Source organism: Mus caroli, unplaced genomic scaffold (genome assembly GCF_978045245.1).
Source record: "Mus caroli unplaced genomic scaffold, Mus_caroli_1 scaffold_20, whole genome shotgun sequence".
NCBI classification, from domain to species: domain Eukaryota; kingdom Metazoa; phylum Chordata; class Mammalia; order Rodentia; family Muridae; genus Mus; species Mus caroli.
The window spans coordinates 47,831,255-47,849,583 of record NW_028227275.1 but is presented as its reverse complement, the minus strand read 5'-3'; the positions used below and the strand labels follow the sequence as shown (position 1 = coordinate 47,849,583).

At 36.0% G+C, this 18,329-nt stretch overlaps 1 protein-coding gene and 1 pseudogene across 1 annotated transcript; one reads left to right on the top strand and one right to left on the bottom strand.

The window, feature by feature from the left end:
* Positions 1 to 1,943: 1,943 nt before the first annotated feature.
* On the bottom strand, positions 1,944 to 2,896 carry LOC110286002 (olfactory receptor 5B2-like; annotated as a pseudogene).
* A 14,012-nt stretch (positions 2,897 to 16,908) lies between these two features.
* Positions 16,909 to 17,874, top strand: LOC110287289 (olfactory receptor 5B2-like). The gene has a single exon (XM_021153945.2). The coding sequence runs from the start codon at positions 16,930 to 16,932 to the stop codon at positions 17,872 to 17,874; it is 945 nt and encodes a 314-aa protein (XP_021009604.1). The 5' UTR covers positions 16,909 to 16,929.
* The last annotated feature ends 455 nt before the right edge of the window (positions 17,875 to 18,329 follow it).

The window sequence follows — 18,329 nt, the reverse complement described above, 5'->3', positions numbered from 1 at the left end:
AGTTAGGGACCTATTTGTTCACACACTAAAAAAGTGGAATGCATACAAAGAGGACCTGGTGAAGTCTCTCTCTCTCTCTCTCTCTCTCTCTCTCTCTCTCTCTCTCTCTCTCTCTCTCTCTCTCTCTCTCTCTCTCTCTCTCTCTCTCTCATAAAATGCCTGGCTGTGGGTCTCTGTATTTGTTCCATTCTGCTATAGGAGAAAGCCTCTCTTGAATATAACAGAATATTATTAGGATTCACTTTACTGTTGCTTTTTTGTTGTTTTACTCTGGCATTGTTTAGTTTCATCATAAGTTTTGGGGCTATGTGATCTGTGGTTCTTAGTTACCCAAGTAATATCAGGTGTGGGTTTCAACTTGTGGAGTGCGCCTTAAGTCAATTCAAATATTACGTAGTTACTCTTTATACCACCATTTCCCTAGACAGAAAAGATTATAAATCAAAGGTTTTGTAGCTGAGGTGGTGTTTACATTTCTCTTTTGGTAGCCCATAGGGTATTTTCGATACTAAAGACATTATCATGGAGAGGAGGAGGTTCTGTGTAGGTACCAGTTAAACCTCTCCATGTTCAATTTGTTGTGTAGGTTTTCTCTTAAATCATAGGACCCAACTATCAGCTTGTGGAGATAAAGAAAATGTATAAATTACTAAGAGAGAAATATATCAGGTACACTTAGCTTCTTCTACCATGGAATATTTATTCAAGTTTAGAAAGTTACATGAATTTATGAAGAAAAATATAAAGAAATGTTTATTGTCATGTACTATGAAATGTAAATTAGACAGAGAAAAGAAAATCCATTTGTGTTTTGAATATCATGCAGCAGTTCATATATTCCTCAGAAATCTATTTCCGATAGATATTTAATTAGGAAACTAAAGATAATGAAGGAAATTTTGTGCAAAGACATCTTCAAGTGTTACGATTTTAAGCCAGAAGCCTGCATAGAGTTGTGTATGGATAGAATGAATTTAGTGTCAATAAAATTGACTGAGTGGATAGGAAAGTTAAGAGATTATAAACATCAACTAAAATGTTATTAATGGAATGGTATTAGTTTAAACGTTTAGACAAAGAAGGAATTGTTATTTTGAATGGAATGTTCTTAGTTTTTGTTTTAGAAAATGTGAAAGGATGATTATCATAAGCTTTGTGATAAAAAATGACTTATGCCGGGCGTGGTGGCGCACGCCTTTAATCCCAGCACTCGGGAGGCAGAGGCAGGCGGATTTCTGAGTTCGAGGCCAGCCTGGTCTACAAAGTGAGTGCCAGGACAACCAGGGCTACACAGAGAAACCCTGTCTCGAAAAACCAAAAAAAAAAAAAAAAAAAAAAAAAAAAAAAAAAATGACTTATTTTCCCCTTTTAAAATACTTTCTCTTAAAATTTGTCATATTATATTTTCATTACCAGCTAAATCAGTAATAAGTCAATATTTATTTTTATTGTAAATTTTATAACTCAACATATCTTAAGAATATTCATGCATTTAATCAATTATAATTTTTATATAAACTATATATTTAAATTTATTTCTTTTATTATTTTTATAAACTTTATTATATAAACTTTTTCAAATACATATAAACATTGCATACCAAGTTTAACAAGACCCAAAATGTATATGTGCTTATATTCATCAGATAAAGGAAAAATGATACTAGATATAAGTCTGTTGTAAGTATCCCATATGATCATTAACATGTAAGTAATCAAATCCAATCACCTTTAATCCCAGCACTTGGGAGGCAGAGGCAGGTGGATTTCTGAGTTCGAGGTCAGCCTGATGTACTGAGTCAGTTCCACAACAGCCAAGGCTACACAGAGAAACCCTGTCTCGAAAAAAGAAAACAACAATAAAAACAAAACAAAATAAAACAAACAAACAAACAAACAAAAAACAAATGAGAAATGGAATAGTATTTTATCAATGTATATCATTAAGGTACTACACATACATATAGCTTTGCCTTTTGAAAAACCTTCTTTAATGCATTCTTAACTTCGTTGTTCCTCAGGCTGTAGACCATAGGATTCAGCATGGGAATGACCATAGTATAAATCACAGAGACAAATTTATTTGTGTCCATGGAATGATTGGCACTTGGCTTTAAGTACATTATGGTGACAGTTCCGTAAAATGTAAAAACTGCAGTGAGGTGGGAAGCACAGGTGGAAAAAGCCTTATGGTATCCCTCACTTGAATGCATCTTCAAAATGTACAAAAATATGAGTAAGTAGGAAATCAAGATAACAAGAAAAACAAATATAATGTGAAAGCTAGATACAAGAATAAGAATCATCTCATTCACATGTTTATCAGAATCAGCAAGCCAGAATTCTCACTGCAGGAATATCAAAGAAAAAGTGATTAATCACATTATATACACCGAAAGGGAGGCCAAATATATCTCCTGTTTGTATAGAAGCATTCAAAATGCCAAAAATATAGGAACTAATGGCCAGAGAAGTATAGCCACCTTTTGTCATAGTGGTAGTATAATGTAAGGGTTTACACACTGCTGCATATTGATCATATGCCATTGAGTTTAGGCTAAGAGGTAGTATCCACAGTGGCAAAGAATACAAAGAAGAACATCAAAACAGCATATGCATTGTAAGAAATTACATTGCTTCCTGTAAGGAGTCCAGCCATGACCTTTGGAGTGACTGTTGAGGAAGACCCAAAGTCCACCAAGGACAGATTACTAAGGAAGAAGTACATGGGGGTATGTAGATGAGCATCCAGCAATATCAGAAGGAAGATTCCAAGATTTCCAGTCAAAGTGATGGCATAGATAAATGTGAGTATCATAAGAAGAAGAACTTGAAGCTCTGGTGCTTTGGTTAGTCCTAGGAGGATGAATTAATTCTCTTCTATGTTCTTCTTCATAGTTTTTTGTCTCGGACCACAGATGTTCTTTGAGATGGACAAAACTAAAGGAACAAAGGCTCACATACCTGACATTATATGCAGAGAGATATTTTATTTTCAATGCTATGAAAGTGATTAGTTTAAATTTCCCTACATATATGAGGCTACAGCAGCAAAAATATTGAGAAAACTATTCAAGTTTATATAGGCATTCACAGAGCACAGAAAGTCATATAAGTTAAGCTGCCATTTCCGATCTGTTCTCTTTATATACTGATTTTAAGTTCATTCAGTTGATGTTCAATCATTACCTTTAGTGTACACACCTAATTGCTTCAGACTAAACTGTAGAGTAATTCACAAATAACTGAATATTATATTCATTAAAACAAATGTGTCATTACAGGCCAGTTCAGTCAACAAAGATTGTTTTTAGGATAAGATATAAAGTTAAATAATGTATACTTTGTGAAAAGTTGAGTAAATATTCATTTAGCATCATTATTATTTACTAGAGCTGTTGTTCTCTAACCAACTTCTCTATCCATAAATAGTGTATCAATTTTATTGTGCCTATCTAAGTTTAAAATTACATAATGAATGAGCAGAAGCTGATAAGCAATAGTTATATTATTACTGTTTGAATGGAAGATGATAATCCTTCTGTTTAGCAGAGGTAAGAGTGCAAGGCTTCAAGGGAGAGGTAACTTTGAAAACAGGCACCCTGGCTTTGTGATTTGCTTCTACACATAAGCTATATTCTCTCATATCTCCTTTCCTTCTAGTAGTCTGCTGATAGTCTGTCATTTCCTCTATAAGTGGTCATAGTAGCCATTCTCACAAGCAATGAAAAAACAAGTTATGATTAGTTTATCCATTCCTTGAATACATACCTTAACTTATGTTCAGAGATTTCTTTTTAAGAACTATTGTCCTTCAACCTTCCTTGCCTGGCCTGCTACACTGTATTCCACGTTTGACCTTAAATAAATTATAGCAACAGAATAGCTGAAAGTATGGATGTTGGCAGAAGAAATATTTATTGTGGTTCACGATGTCTGTTGTTTTTATTGGGCCATTAAGATAAAAATATCCTCAACAACAAAGTCACATGAAGACAGAATGACAGGAGTGTCTGAGCTTGAAATGTGGACATTTGCAGTGTCATTCCTCAACTTTTTAAGATGAGTATGACAAAACTATTACAAAGTTATTTGTATATTTAGATAACTGAAACAGAGAAATCACACATCATTTCAATTCATACTGCATATGAACATATTCATCTAAAATTATATCAGTATTCATATTTAAACATATTTATGTATTTTACATATGTATGTATATATGTGAGTATATATGTATATGTGCAAATATATATGTACATATATATATACCACTGTTCAGTAGATTAGGAAATGAGTATTTTAACAGACTACATCAAGTATAGAGTTATTCAAAATTTCAATTTATCTTTTTTATTAGATATTTTTATTAGATATTTTCTTCCTTTACATTTCAAGTGATATCCCCAAAGCCCCCTATAGCCTTCCCCCACCCTGCTCCCCAACTGACCCACTCCTGCTTCCTGGTCCTGGCATTTCCCTGTACTGGGGCATATGATCTTTGCAAGACCAAGGGCCTCACTTCCCATTGATGGCCAACTAGGCCATCCTCTGCTGCATATGCGACTAGAGACACAGCTCTGGGGAACAAAGGGCCCCTAATGAAGGTGTTAGAGAAAGTACCCAAGTGTCAGAGACCATCCCGTGAGAAAGTGATCCCTTCACAAATCTCTTTAACAAATCAAATGGCCTTGTGCTAAGAGCTGGTTGCCACCCCCTTTCCTCCCTATTCCCTTCTTGACACCTAAGGCTGTAAAGTTGAATAATAGTCCCCTCTTCCCTATCTCTTCCTGAGTTCCCATGACATCCAAGGACATGAGCTATGCCTGAGTCCAGCCTGACACCCAAGGCTGTCAAGGAGGATCTATGTTCCAGAGATAAGATGCAGAGTGCCCGCCGTTTGGCGCCTGACTTCAGCCCCCATGTCAGCAGATGCCCACTTCTTTGTTCTTTGTATAATTCTCCCTCGACCCCTCCCATATTCCCCGTGATGTATGCTTTAAAAAGAAGGCACCTCAGCATAATAAACGAGACCTTGATAGGTACAATATACTTGGTCTCCACCTCTCTTTCTTTTCCTCCCATTTCCTTCCAGGTTCCCGGTCCCCCTCGCACCCACGAATAACTGAATCCCGCGGGACGGGATACCCAAGGAGCTAAAGGGTTCTGCAACCTTGTAGAATGAACAACAATGTGAACTAACCAGTACCCTCCAGTTTATCTTTAACCATTCACACAGTATATATGATTTTTAAATTCATTTCACTATGGTAATTTCTATATGAAAAGAGAATGAGATTGTGGAAAACTCTGAAAAATGGAATAAAGGCCTCAGTATGTTAAGAATGATACTCTGGAATATTAAGATATTCACTTACTGTACTTAGGCAAGTTCACACTACAGTAAATATTAGGAATCTACCAACAACCCAATCACAGTATCATCTGCCCTAGGTTCTCTTGATATATTTTAAGACAATTAGCGATGCCATTTCATAAATATCTTAGTATTCATGTGATGCCACAATTTTCAGTTAATTCTACTCTTATCATATTTTTAAGGGAAAAATTGACCAAATATAATCTCTGACCTCAAGTCTTTAGGATGATATAGCTGATTCATTGTTTCCATGCCAATTAAAGTTTTAATAGGTTTTTATTTTTATTTTTTTATATAAAATTTTACCCATTAGGATGAAGGATAACAGAAAACAAGGCTATGTATGTGTGTAGAATCAAAAATTTCACGTTTGCAATAATGTACAAAAGTATTTGGAGAAGTAGTTATTTTTCAAAAAAATATTCTAGTCAAATTCTAATGCTGCTAAAGCATCAAGATATGATGATGGGATTAGTAACAAGGAACTAAGATGCTTGCCTTAAGTCTAACGTTTATTAAATTTATTTTCAGTATTATTAGAATTTATTTTGTCAGATCAGGTAAAGTTTCTTAACTTTTAGAAAAATAAAAATTTCCCCATATATTTCATGGAATACTATTGGTGAAAACTAGCTGAGAGAAATATATTTAAAAATTTTAATATTTGACTATCTTATCAGGATAAATGAATATAATAATTACCTTGGAATTTTCCTATGGCCATGTGTGATGACTCAACACAAATACTCCATGTTGAAGAAGATTATTTTACAGACAAAGTATTACAACTGTTTAAAAACATAATGTTTACAAAGACTGCTCCGTCTCTGGCCCATTTGAAGTATTCTCATATGAAGTCAGGATGGGATTATAGACCTTCCTATACAGGAACCTGGTGAAATTTGCATAGGCTTGAAGTTCTCCAGGAAAAATAATTCCTTTGAGGGCAAGCATGCAGATGTACTTCATATGTATATGAATCTTGTTTTATGTGGTTAAATGTACATAGGAACTCCATGGTACTTTCTTTTGTTATATCCATCCTCCTTTATTTTCATTAAACCCCATATAAAACATGTGCAATAAGTTTAATCTATTTATAAATACTGGAACTGTTTGTTTTTACTTTGGAGAAATTCACATATGTATAAAAAGAAATAGCATATTTACCTACTGATCCTCTGCTTTCTTCTCCCAACTCTTCTCATAATTTCTTCTACAACTCCATCCCAACTCTATGTCTTTTTAAAAATATTATTCATTTTGATAATTGAATAAATACCATGAGCTATATGTATGGGTGTGGAGCTATGCAGTGCAGAGTGGCAAGTATAAAGTTGTCTAATCCTCAAAAAATAATGTTTCTTTCTCCTCCAGCAACTATCAATTTTCAACAGCTGTCAACTAAGACATGAGTCCTAGTGGTCATCTAACAAATCTATGTGCAATGTTTTGCTTACTTGGTGTTGCACAGGTACCATGGCATGTCCAGAGGATCCAGAGGATACTATTTCACAGATAGTCCCATCCTCTTGCTCGATATTCTTTAAAACTGCTCTTCAACAAAGTTTCCTGAGTCTAATAAGTGGAAGGATTAATATATTTGTTCTATTTCTTTTTTTCTCTACTACTATAATCTCATACCTAAAAATTGCTTCTCTATTCTAATATTGCATAGCAAATATTTAAGTTGAAAATATATTTTTGTTTTTTTTAAATTGGATATTTTATTTACATCTCAAGTGTTATTCCCTTTCCCAGACCCCACTCCAGAAATTCCCTATCCCATCCCTATCCCCATGCTTCTATAAGGGTGTTCCCCCACACACCCAATCACTCCTGCCTACCTGCCCTCAAATTCTCCTACACTGGGGCATCCATTCATCCAATATTCACAGGACCAAGGGTTTCTCCTTCCCTTGATGCATGACAAGGCCATCCTCTGTTACATATGTGGCTGGAGCCATGGGTCCCTCTTGGCTTAGTCCCTGGGAGTTCTGGGGTGGGGTTAGTTGGTTGATATTGCTATTCTTCCTATTGGAATGAAAAGCCCTTTATCTCCTTCAGTCTTTTCTCCAACTCCTCCACTGGGGACCCTGTGCTCAGTCCAAAGGTTGGCTGCAAGCATTCATCTCTGTATTTGTCAAGCTCTGGCAGAGCCTCTAAGGATACAGCTATATCAGGGTCCTTTCAGCAAGAACGTCTTGGCATCTGAAATAGTGTCTGGGTTTGGTGACTGTATATGGAATGGATCCCCAGATGGGACAGTTTCTGGATGGCCTTTCTTTCAGTCTTTGCTCTATATTTTGTCATTGTATTTGCTCCTGTGAGTATTTTGTTCCATCTTCTAAGAAGGACTAAAGCATCTACACTTTGGTCTTCTTTCTTCTTGAGCTTCATGTGGTCTGTGTATTGTATCTTGAGTATTTCGAGTTTCTGGGCTAATTCACTTCTCAGTACCCTGTACGTTCTCCTTGTGACTGTGTTACCTCTCTCAGGGTAATATTTTATAGTTCCATCCATTTGTCTAAGAATTTCATGAATTCATCATAGCTGAGTAGTACACCATTATGTAAACATATCACATTTTCTGTATCCATTCCTCTGTCGAAGGATATCTTGGTTCTTCCAGCTTCTGGCTATTATAAATAAGACTGCTATGAGTATAGTAAAGCATGTGTCTTTGTAGTGTGTTGGAGCATCTATTGGGTATATGCCTAGGAATGGTATAGCTGGGTCCACAGGTAATACTATGTCCAGTTTTCTGAGGAACTGATTTCATGAGTGGTTGGACCAGCTTGGAAACCCACCAACAATGGAGGAATGTTCCTATTTCTCCACATCCTCCCCAGCATCTTCTGTTACCTGAGTTTTTATATTTTAGCCATTCTGACTAGTGAGAGGTGGTAAAAACTGTATGTTGTTGGTACAGAGACAGGCAGGAAGATCAGTGGAATAGAATTGAAGACCCAGAATTGAACCCACATACCCATGGTCACTTGATATTTGACAAAGAAGCTAAAACTATCCTGTGGGAAGAAGACAGCATTTTCAACAACTAGTTCTGGTTCAACTGGAGGTCAGTGTGTAGAAGAATGCAAATTGATCATTATCATCTCCTTGTACAAAGCTCAAATCCAAGTGCATCAAGGACCTTCACATAAAATCAGATACACTGAAACTTATAGAAAAGAAAGTGGGGAAAAACTCAATCACATGGGCTCAAGGGAAAATTTTCTGAACAAAACACCAATAGCTTATAGTCTAAGATCAAGTATTGACAAAAGGGAACTCATAAAATAATAGGAAACAACAATTACTTTTCCTTAATATCTCTTAATATCAATGGACTCAACTCCCCAATAAAAAGACATAGACTAACAAACTGGCTACACAAACAAGACCCAACATTTTGCTGCTTACAGGAAACTCATCTCAGAGAAAAAGATAGACACTACCTCAGAATGAAAGGCTGGAAAACAATTTTCCAAGCAAATGGTATGAAGAAACAAGCTGGAGTAGCCATTCTAATATCTGATAAGATTGACTTCCAACCCAAAGTCATTAAAAAAGACAGAGAGGGACACTTCATACTCATCAAAGGTAAAATCTTCCAAGAGGAACTATCAATCCTGAATATCTATGCTCCAAATACAAAGGCAGCCACATTCATTAAAGAAACTTTAGTAAATCTCAAAGCACACATTGCACCTCATACAATAATAGTGGGAGACTTCAACACACCACTTTCACCAATGGACAGATCATGGAAACAGAAACTAAACAGTGAAAAAGTGAAACTAACAGAAATTATGAATCAAATGGATCTGGCAGATATCTACAGAACATTCTATCCTAAAACAAAAGGATATACCTACTTTTCAGCACCTCATGGTACCTTCTCCAAAATTGACCACATAATTGGTCACAAAACAGGCCTCAACAGATACAAAAATATTGAAATTGTCCCATGCATCCTATCAGATCACCATGGACTAAGGCTGATCTTCAATAACAAAATAAATAATTGAAAGCCAACCTTCACGTGGAAACTGAACAACACTCTTCTCAATGATACCTTGGTCAAGGAAGGAATAAAGAAAGAAATTAAGGACTTTTTAGAGTTCAATGAAAATGAAGCCACAACATACCCAAACTTATGGGATGCAATGAAAGCATTTCTAAGAGGAAAACTCATAGCTCTGAATGCCTCCAAAAGGAAACTAGAGAGAGCACACATTAGCAGCTTGACAACATACCTAAAAGCACTAGAACAAAAGGAAGCAAATTCACCCAAGAGGAGTAGACAGCAGGAAATAATCAAACTCAGGGGCGAAATCAACCAAGTGGAAACAAGAAGAACTATTCAAAGAATCAACCAATCAAGGAGCTGGTTCTTTGAGAAAATCAACAAGATAGATAAACCCTTAGCCAGACTCACTAGAGGGCAAAGGGAAAGCATCCTAATTAACAAAATCAGAAATGAAAAAGGAGACATAACAAGAGATCCTGAAGACATCCAAAACACCATCAGATCCTTCTACCAAAGGCTATACTCAACAAAACTGGAGAACCTGGATGAAATGGAGAAGTTCCTAGACAGATACCAGGTACCAAAGTTGAATCAAGATCAGGTTAATGATCTAAACAGCCCTATATCCCCCAAAGAAATAGAAGCAGTCAATAATAGTCTCCCAACTAAAAAAAGCCCAGGACCAGATGGGTTTAGTGCAGAGTTCTATCAGACCTTCAAAGAAGATCTAATCCCAGTTCTTCACAAACTATTCCACAAAATAGAAACAGAAGGTACTCTACCCAACTCATTCTATGAAGCCACAATTACTCTGATACCTAAACCGCAAAAAGACCCAACAAAGATAGAAAACTTCAGACCAATATCCCTTATGAATATTGATGCAAAAATCCTCAATAAAGTTCTTGCTAACCGAATCCAAGAACACATCAAAACAATCATCCATCCTGACCAAGTAGGTTTCATCCCAGGGATGAAGGGATGGTTCAATATACGGAAATCTATCAACGTAATCCAGTATATAAACAAACTCAAAGACAAAACCCACATGGTCATATCGTTAGATGAGGAAAAAGCATTTGACAAGATCCAACACCCATTCATGATAAAAGTCTTGGAAAGATCAGGAATTCAAGGCCCATACCTAAACATGATAAAAGCAATGTACAGCAAACCAGTAGCCAACATCAAAGTAAATGGTGAGAAGCTTGAAGCAATCCCTCTAAAATCAGGGACTAGACAAGGCTGTCCACTTTCTCCATACCTATTCAACATTGTACTTGAAGTCCTAGCTAGAGCAATTCGACAACAAAAGGAGATCAAAGGGATACAAATTGGAAAAGATGAAGTCAAAATATCACTTTTTGCAGATGATATGATAGTATATATAAGTGACCCTAAAAATTCCACCAGAGAACTCCTAAGCCTGATAAACAGCTTCGGTGAAGTAGCTGGATATAAAATTAACTCAAAAAAATCAATGGCCTTTCTCTACACAAAGAATAAACAGGCTGAGAAAGAAATTAGGGAAACAACACCCTTCTCAATAGTCACAAATAATATAAAATATCTTGGCGTGACTCTAACTAAGGAAGTGAAAGATCTGTATAATAAAAACTTCAAGTCTCTGAAGAAAGAAATTATAGAAGATCTCAGAAGATGGAAAGATCTCCCATGCTCATGGATTGGCAGGATCAACATTGTAAAAATGGCTATCTTGCCAAAAGCAATCTACAGATTCAATGCAATCCCCATCAAAATTCCAAATCAATTCTTCAACGAAATAGAAAGTGCATTCTGCAAATTCATCTGGAATAACAAAAAACCTAGGATAGCAAAAACTCTTCTCAAGAATAAAAGAACCTCTGGTGGAATCACCATGCCGGACCTAAAGCTTTACTACAGAGCAATTGTGATAAAAACTGCATGGTACTGGTATAGTGACAGACAAATAGACCAATGGAATAGAATTGAAGACCCAGAAATGAACCCACACACCTACAGTCACTTGATCTTCGACAAGGGAACTAAAAACATCCAGTGGAAGAAAGACAGCATTTTCAACAAATGGTGCTGGCACAACTGGTTGTTAACATGTAGAAGAATGCGAATCGATCCATTCCTATCTCCTTGTACTAAGGTCAAGTCTAAGTGGATCAAGGAACTTCACATAAAACCAGAGACACTGAAACTTATAGAGGAGAAAGTGGGGAAAAGCCTTGAAGATATGGGCACAGGGGAAAAATTCTTTAATAGAACAGTAATGGCTTGTGCTGTAAGATCCAGAATTGACAAGTGGGACCTCATGAAACTGCAAAGCTTCTGCAAGGCTAAAGACACCATCAATAAGACAAAAAAACCACCAACAGATTGGGAAAGGATCTTCACCTATCCTCAATCAGATAAGGGACTAATATCCAATATATATAAAGAACTCAAGAAGGTGGACTCCAGAAAGTCAAATAACCCCATTCAAAAATGGGGCTCAGAACTGAACAAAGAATTCTCACCTGAGGAATACCGAATGGCAGAGAAGCACCTGAAAAAATGTTCAACATCCTTAATCATCAGGGAAATGCAAATCAAAACAACCCTGAGATTCCACCTCACACCAGTCAGAATAGCTAAGATAAATAATTCAGGTGACAGCAGATGCTGGCGAGGATGTGGAGAAAGAGGAACACTCCTCCATTGTTGGTGGGATTGCAAGATTGTACAACCACTCTGGAAATCAGTCTGGCGGTTCCTTAGAAAATTGGACATAGTACTACCGGAGGATCCAGCAATACCTCTTCTAGGCATATATCCAGAAGATGTCCCAACCGGTAAGAAGGACATATGTTCCACTATGTTCATAGCAGCCCTATTTATAATAGCCAGAAGCTGGAAAGAACCCAGATGTCCCTCAACAGAGGAATGGATACAGAAATTATGGTACATTTACATAATGGAGTACTACTCAGCTATTAAAAAGAATGAATTTATGAAATTCCTAGCCAAATGGATGGACCTCGAGGGCATCATCTTGAGTGAAGTAACACAATCACAAAAGAACTCACACAATATGTATTCACTGATAAGTGGATATTAGCCCAAAACTTAGGATACCCAAGATATAAGATACAATTTGCTAAACGCATGAAACTCAAGAAGAATGAAGACCGAAGTGTGGACACTGTGCCCTTTCTTAGAATTGGGAACAAAACACCCAGGGAAGGAGTTACAGAGACAAAGTTCGTAGCTGTGATGAAAGGATGGACCATTTAGAGACTGCCGTATCCAGGGATCCATCCCATAATCAGCTTCTAAACGCTGACACCATTGCATACACTAGCAAGATTTTGCTGAAAGGACCCAAATATAGCTGTCTCTTGTGAGACGATGCCGGGGCCTAGCAAACACAGGAGTGGATGTTCACAGTCAGCTATTGGATGTATCACAGGGCTCCCAATGGAGAAGCTAGAGAAAGTACCCAAGGAGCTAAAGGGATCTGCAACCCTATTGTTGGAACAACATGATGTACTAACCAGAACCCCGGAGCTCTTGTCTCTAGCTGCATATGTATCGAAAGATGGCCTAGTCGGCCATCACTGGAAAGAGAGGCCGATTGGACTTGCAAACTTTATATGCCCCAATATAGGGGAATGCCAGGGCTAAAAGAATGGGAATGGGTGGTTAGGGAAGTGGGGGGCGCTATGGGGGACTTTTGGGATAGCATTGGAAATGTAACTGAGGAAAATATGTAATAAAAATATTAAAAATTAAAAAAATAAGAAAAAAAGAAAGGGGAACAAGAAGTACCACATTATCCACTATTGGTTAATGTCACTCTGTCATGCCTTCTATGGCCTTATATTAGCTATGATTTTTCTAGTAAGACCAAGTCCCAGGTGTTCCAACAGATAAGTCACTCCTTAGTGGAAAAGTGAATTTGCATTCTTCTTTTCCCTTAATGCCCTTTTCACTTTTTCATCAGTTCTGCTATCAAATCTGAAATAAGGATATGATGTTGAATCACTTACTTAAGGTTTATTTACATTTGGAGACCTTACCTAATTCATGCAAGAAAATCTTATGTATCTGTAATAAGCAGGTAAGTTTCTCATCTGATTAAATATATCATGGAAAGAAGGATGCTTCTGGGTCAATAAGTTATGTCCTCTCAAAGAAGGTGATTGCAGAAGCTGGTTTTTGCATTCCAAACATAGTCCCATGTGAAGCAACCATACACCACACAGAACATGTACATGCACAGGTTCACACAACATCATGATCCATGACTGTAGAAATGCTAGTAGTTGACAGAGGTCTCATGGGAAGGAAGAATCACATTTCTTTGGGAGTTTTGCTTTGAGTACATTGACCATGCTTTGGTTCCTGGCTCCACACACATCTATATTGAACAGAACTAATTAAACTAAATGAGTTCCTAAAATAAATGGAAGAAGGCATGTAACTTGGCCATGTTGCAGAAGATCTGGGTAAGCTTAGAGAGAGAAATTATAGGGTGCATATAATAATTTATTGTGTGCACGCTTAAAATACTTAACACATAACATTATCCTCATCACATCCTCCTCTAAAAATTATATGTTTTCCTTCTTTATTTGAAGTAAATCACTATATGAGGGGTAATCACTTAATATATATTTTTAATAAATATTACAATGAAGCTTGGGGAACTAAATTGGGTAGATAAGATAACACTGGAACAGGAAACAGAAACAATATTGGAAGGTAAAATCCAGGACCACAAGCACAGATTCATAACTATCCATGGCCATGTTGAAAAAAGAAATAAATCTCCGCTATGGGACTTCAAATGAGAGGTAAATATGTAGAAAATAAATAGATTTAAGCCATTTTCTTTTATTTTTGAGATTAAACTATCACTACATAATTTTTCTATTTCATTTCTTTCTTTCATACACTCACATGTGCCCTTCTTTTTATCTTTCAAATTCATTGCCAATTTTTCACTGATTATTGCTACCTGAAAATATATCCAAATATGTGTATATACAAATTGCGTACAAGTATATATATATATGCTTTTTTAGCTAGTGATTTGGTAATGGATAACTAATTGGTGTGCTTTTTCCCAGAAAAGACAATTTCTCCCACTCTCAGCACTGCTTAGTTGCCTGTAATTATTTTTTTATGAGGTTGGGTCCTCACAGTCTTTGACTCTTTACTTTGATATGCCTGCTGTTGTTGTTCTTGTTCAGTTCATATTTGGCAGTCATATTGAGGGTTTATAGGTATAAATTCTAGACTTAAAGAGAAAAAAGCATTAGCTATAACTGTACTATGAAATAAGACCATTTTAGTTTTTTTAAAAAAGTATGATGAGTATTTTATAAATACAAAATAAAACTTTGGATATTTTCACTACTGGAAAATGTTAAATTATATGGAAAATACAAATTTCCCTGATTTACCCAGAGCTAATACAAATACACACACACATACACACACACAAACACACACACATACACGTATGCATATACATATATGTATGTGTGTATATATATATATGTATGAGTGTGTATGTGTATATATATATATATACACACATGTATGTAGCATAATATATACATGTGTGTGTTTGTGTGTGTGTATGTGTGTGTATGTATGTGAAAACTTACCACATTTCCTCTCACAACATGAAGAATATGTGTGTATGTTGAAAATTTTATAAAATGAAATGACAGAAAAATCTTACAAGACATCTTTCTTTGTTTGATTAAAAACCAACTAGAAAGAAAAAAAAAGATGCATGTGACGAATGCCAGAAGCACAGAGTAGATGTCTGAACCATAGATTCTGAAGGCTTTTATTTTTCCTGTCTAACTAATTGTGGCCCAGTTATCCTGATAATTAGAACAACTTCCCTATAAATATCTGTTCCTTCATGTCCTCTTAAGGACTCTCCACCAAAGTCCCAAAACTATTGATGACTCCATTAAGGTGAGCATGAATGGCCAACATGGAATCACAAGCCTCCAGAGATATGTACTATTTACCCTGATACCCCTGAGGCATGTGAGGAACTTGCAACAACTGCCTTGATACTAACAAAACCGCACATAGGCCAGGGTTCTGCTGTGCAGCAGAGCTTGTGAAGGAAGGGAAGACAAATATCCCTCACAGTGCTTTCCTGGGTGTGAATGACAGACCAATACTCTAGAAATGAAGTTTTTCATACCTCAAGACTTTTGTGTACTTGTCTGTTTCTAGAACAATGGTAAGTACTAAAATAAACAGTAATAGGAAGTTTGAACTGTAAGGGAAACAAAATCAGGACATTTTTTTCCTAAGTGAAATACTGAATAGGAAATGTGATACTATGTTGAATAGTCATTCCATAAACACACTGAGTTATCATCTCTATTTTGCTTTATTTTTAGCACACCACACTGTTCTACATTATTTATATTTTGATGTTCAGCATAGAAGATTATCTTTAGAAGAGGTGAAAATGATGAAAAGACACAAAGAAATACATAGGAGGAACCTGTAAGTTGTGGGAAAATTCACATTCAGCTTGGCTATCCTTATATATCTTCCTCTGTGTTGAATAAGAATGACGTTTACGGTTGAGAATATGTTTAAACATTCCAGACACAGAGGATTTGTGAGTAGAATGCTTTTCATACTGTAACCGGTAGTAGTCATCTGACAAATGGTACATTGTGCAGGTGAGTAAATCAGTTAATTGTATGCCATAGGTCTTGCTAAAATTGTGCCAAGATTCTATGGAAGAATCAAGCCAATGTTGTTTTCTGTCCATTATCTCAAACATAAATCCTACAGACATGTTGATGTCTGGTAAGAGATGACATCAGTCTATGTAAAAATTAATGGAGATTAAGCAGGTGCAGATTTCCTCATCAATTTGGAAAGTTGTTCACTTCTATTTTTCCTCTGGAAATTTGTGAAGATATGACCCAGTTTCTTTTAAGTGGTAATATTTAAAATGGACAAGTCAAATAAGAACGCTCATCATTTAGGGAACAAAAACTGCATGTGTCAGGATCAGATTCCCCAATAATTGCATATCCTTAAGGTGGTGAGGGAATATATTTGATATTTCAAATCCATTTTCCAGATGTTATACAAATAAACAAAAGCCACACTTTCCTAATATCTACTAACTTTCAATGACTATACCATACAAAATACATGCAAGTATTACAAGCAATAATAATGAATACAATATGATTTAGTGCAGTACACTTCACTCTATTTAATGAAAACAGAATTGAGCCCTGCAGTTATATTAGGCAACTCTGGTATCAAATAATCTGAGTATACATGTGTATCACTTCCATATGAGCAAAATACTTGAAGTTCTATAGCATTATTTCATCACGTAATATACAATGTCCTTCACCAGAAAAAGTTAATGAATAAAAGTGCTTGGTCATAGTTTAGAATTCCATCAATATTCAAATATCATATTTCTTTATTTATTCCAGGAACTTGTCATAATTAGTCATCAATTACTTTGATGGAGAATATTTCAGAGGTTACTGAATTTATTCTTGTAGGCTTGACAGATGCTCCAGAGCTTCAGATTCCTTTGTTTATGATCTTCACTCTCATTTATTTGATTGCACTGTTTGGAAATCTTGGGATGATCATGCTGATTCTGCTGGACTCCCGACTCCACACTCCCATGTACTTTTTCCTCTGTAACCTTTCCCTTGTGGACTGTGTTTATGCCTCAGCCATAACCCCCAAGGTGATGGAAGGGTTTCTCACAGGAAGTAAGACCATATCATTAAATGGGTGTGCTGCTCAAATGTTCTTCTTTGTAGCCTTTATTGCTATTGAAAGTTTGATCCTTGCCTCAATGGCCTATGACCGTCATGCTGCAGTGTGCAAACCCCTGCACTATACTACCATCATGACAAGTACCACCTGCATTCTAATTGTCACCTGCTGCTACATGTGTGGAATCTTGCAATCTTCTGTCCATGTTGCTCTGGCATTTTGTCTTTCCTTCTGTCATTCCAACGTGATTAATCACTTTTTCTGTGACATTCCCCCACTGCTGGACATTTCTTGTTCTGACACCCACACAAATGAGATTACACTGCTTGTCTTGGCTACATTGGATGTTGTTTTCACTCTCTTAGTTATCTTAAACACTTACCTGCTTATTTTCATTGCAATCCTGAGGATGCGTTCAGCTGAAGCACAGAGGAAGGCCTTCTCTACCTGTGCATCTCATCTCATCACAGTGTCTATCTTCTTTGGTTCCCTTATATTCATGTACTTACAGCCCAGCTCCAATCATTCCATGGACACAGACAAAATTGCATCTGTGTTTTATACAATGGTCATTCCTATGCTGAACCCTGTGGTCTACAGCCTGAGGAACAAAGAGGTAAAAAATGCGTTTAAGAAAGTTGTTGAAAAACTAATGTCTTCATTTCATTTAGTCGATTAATTCTAAAATATTTCTCAACCCTGTGAAATTTTTTATTTTAAATTTTGAAGAAGAATTCATTTGTAAGTATTTCTTGTCTATGATTTCTTTCAACTGCTTTTTTCTTAATGAGAACTTTGTCTTCATGCATTGGCCATTTCTTTAATAGTTAGTGAAATTGGTGTATATTTTGCCAGAATTTAAATATCAATTTAATAGTTAAATGAAGATTATAGTGCTCAAAATTCCAAAGCAATAGTGTTTCACAAGATTTTATAAAATATATTTTATTTCCACTTTATTTGTGTGTGATACAAGTTGTATTTTCACTTAATTTATTATTATTATTATTACTATTTATATTTTTTGAAGTATAATTATGTAATTTTCCCTTTCTGTTTCTTCCCTTCAACTGTATATACTTTGCTTGGCTTACTCTTTTTATAATTCAAGGCCTTGTATTTCATTAATGATTA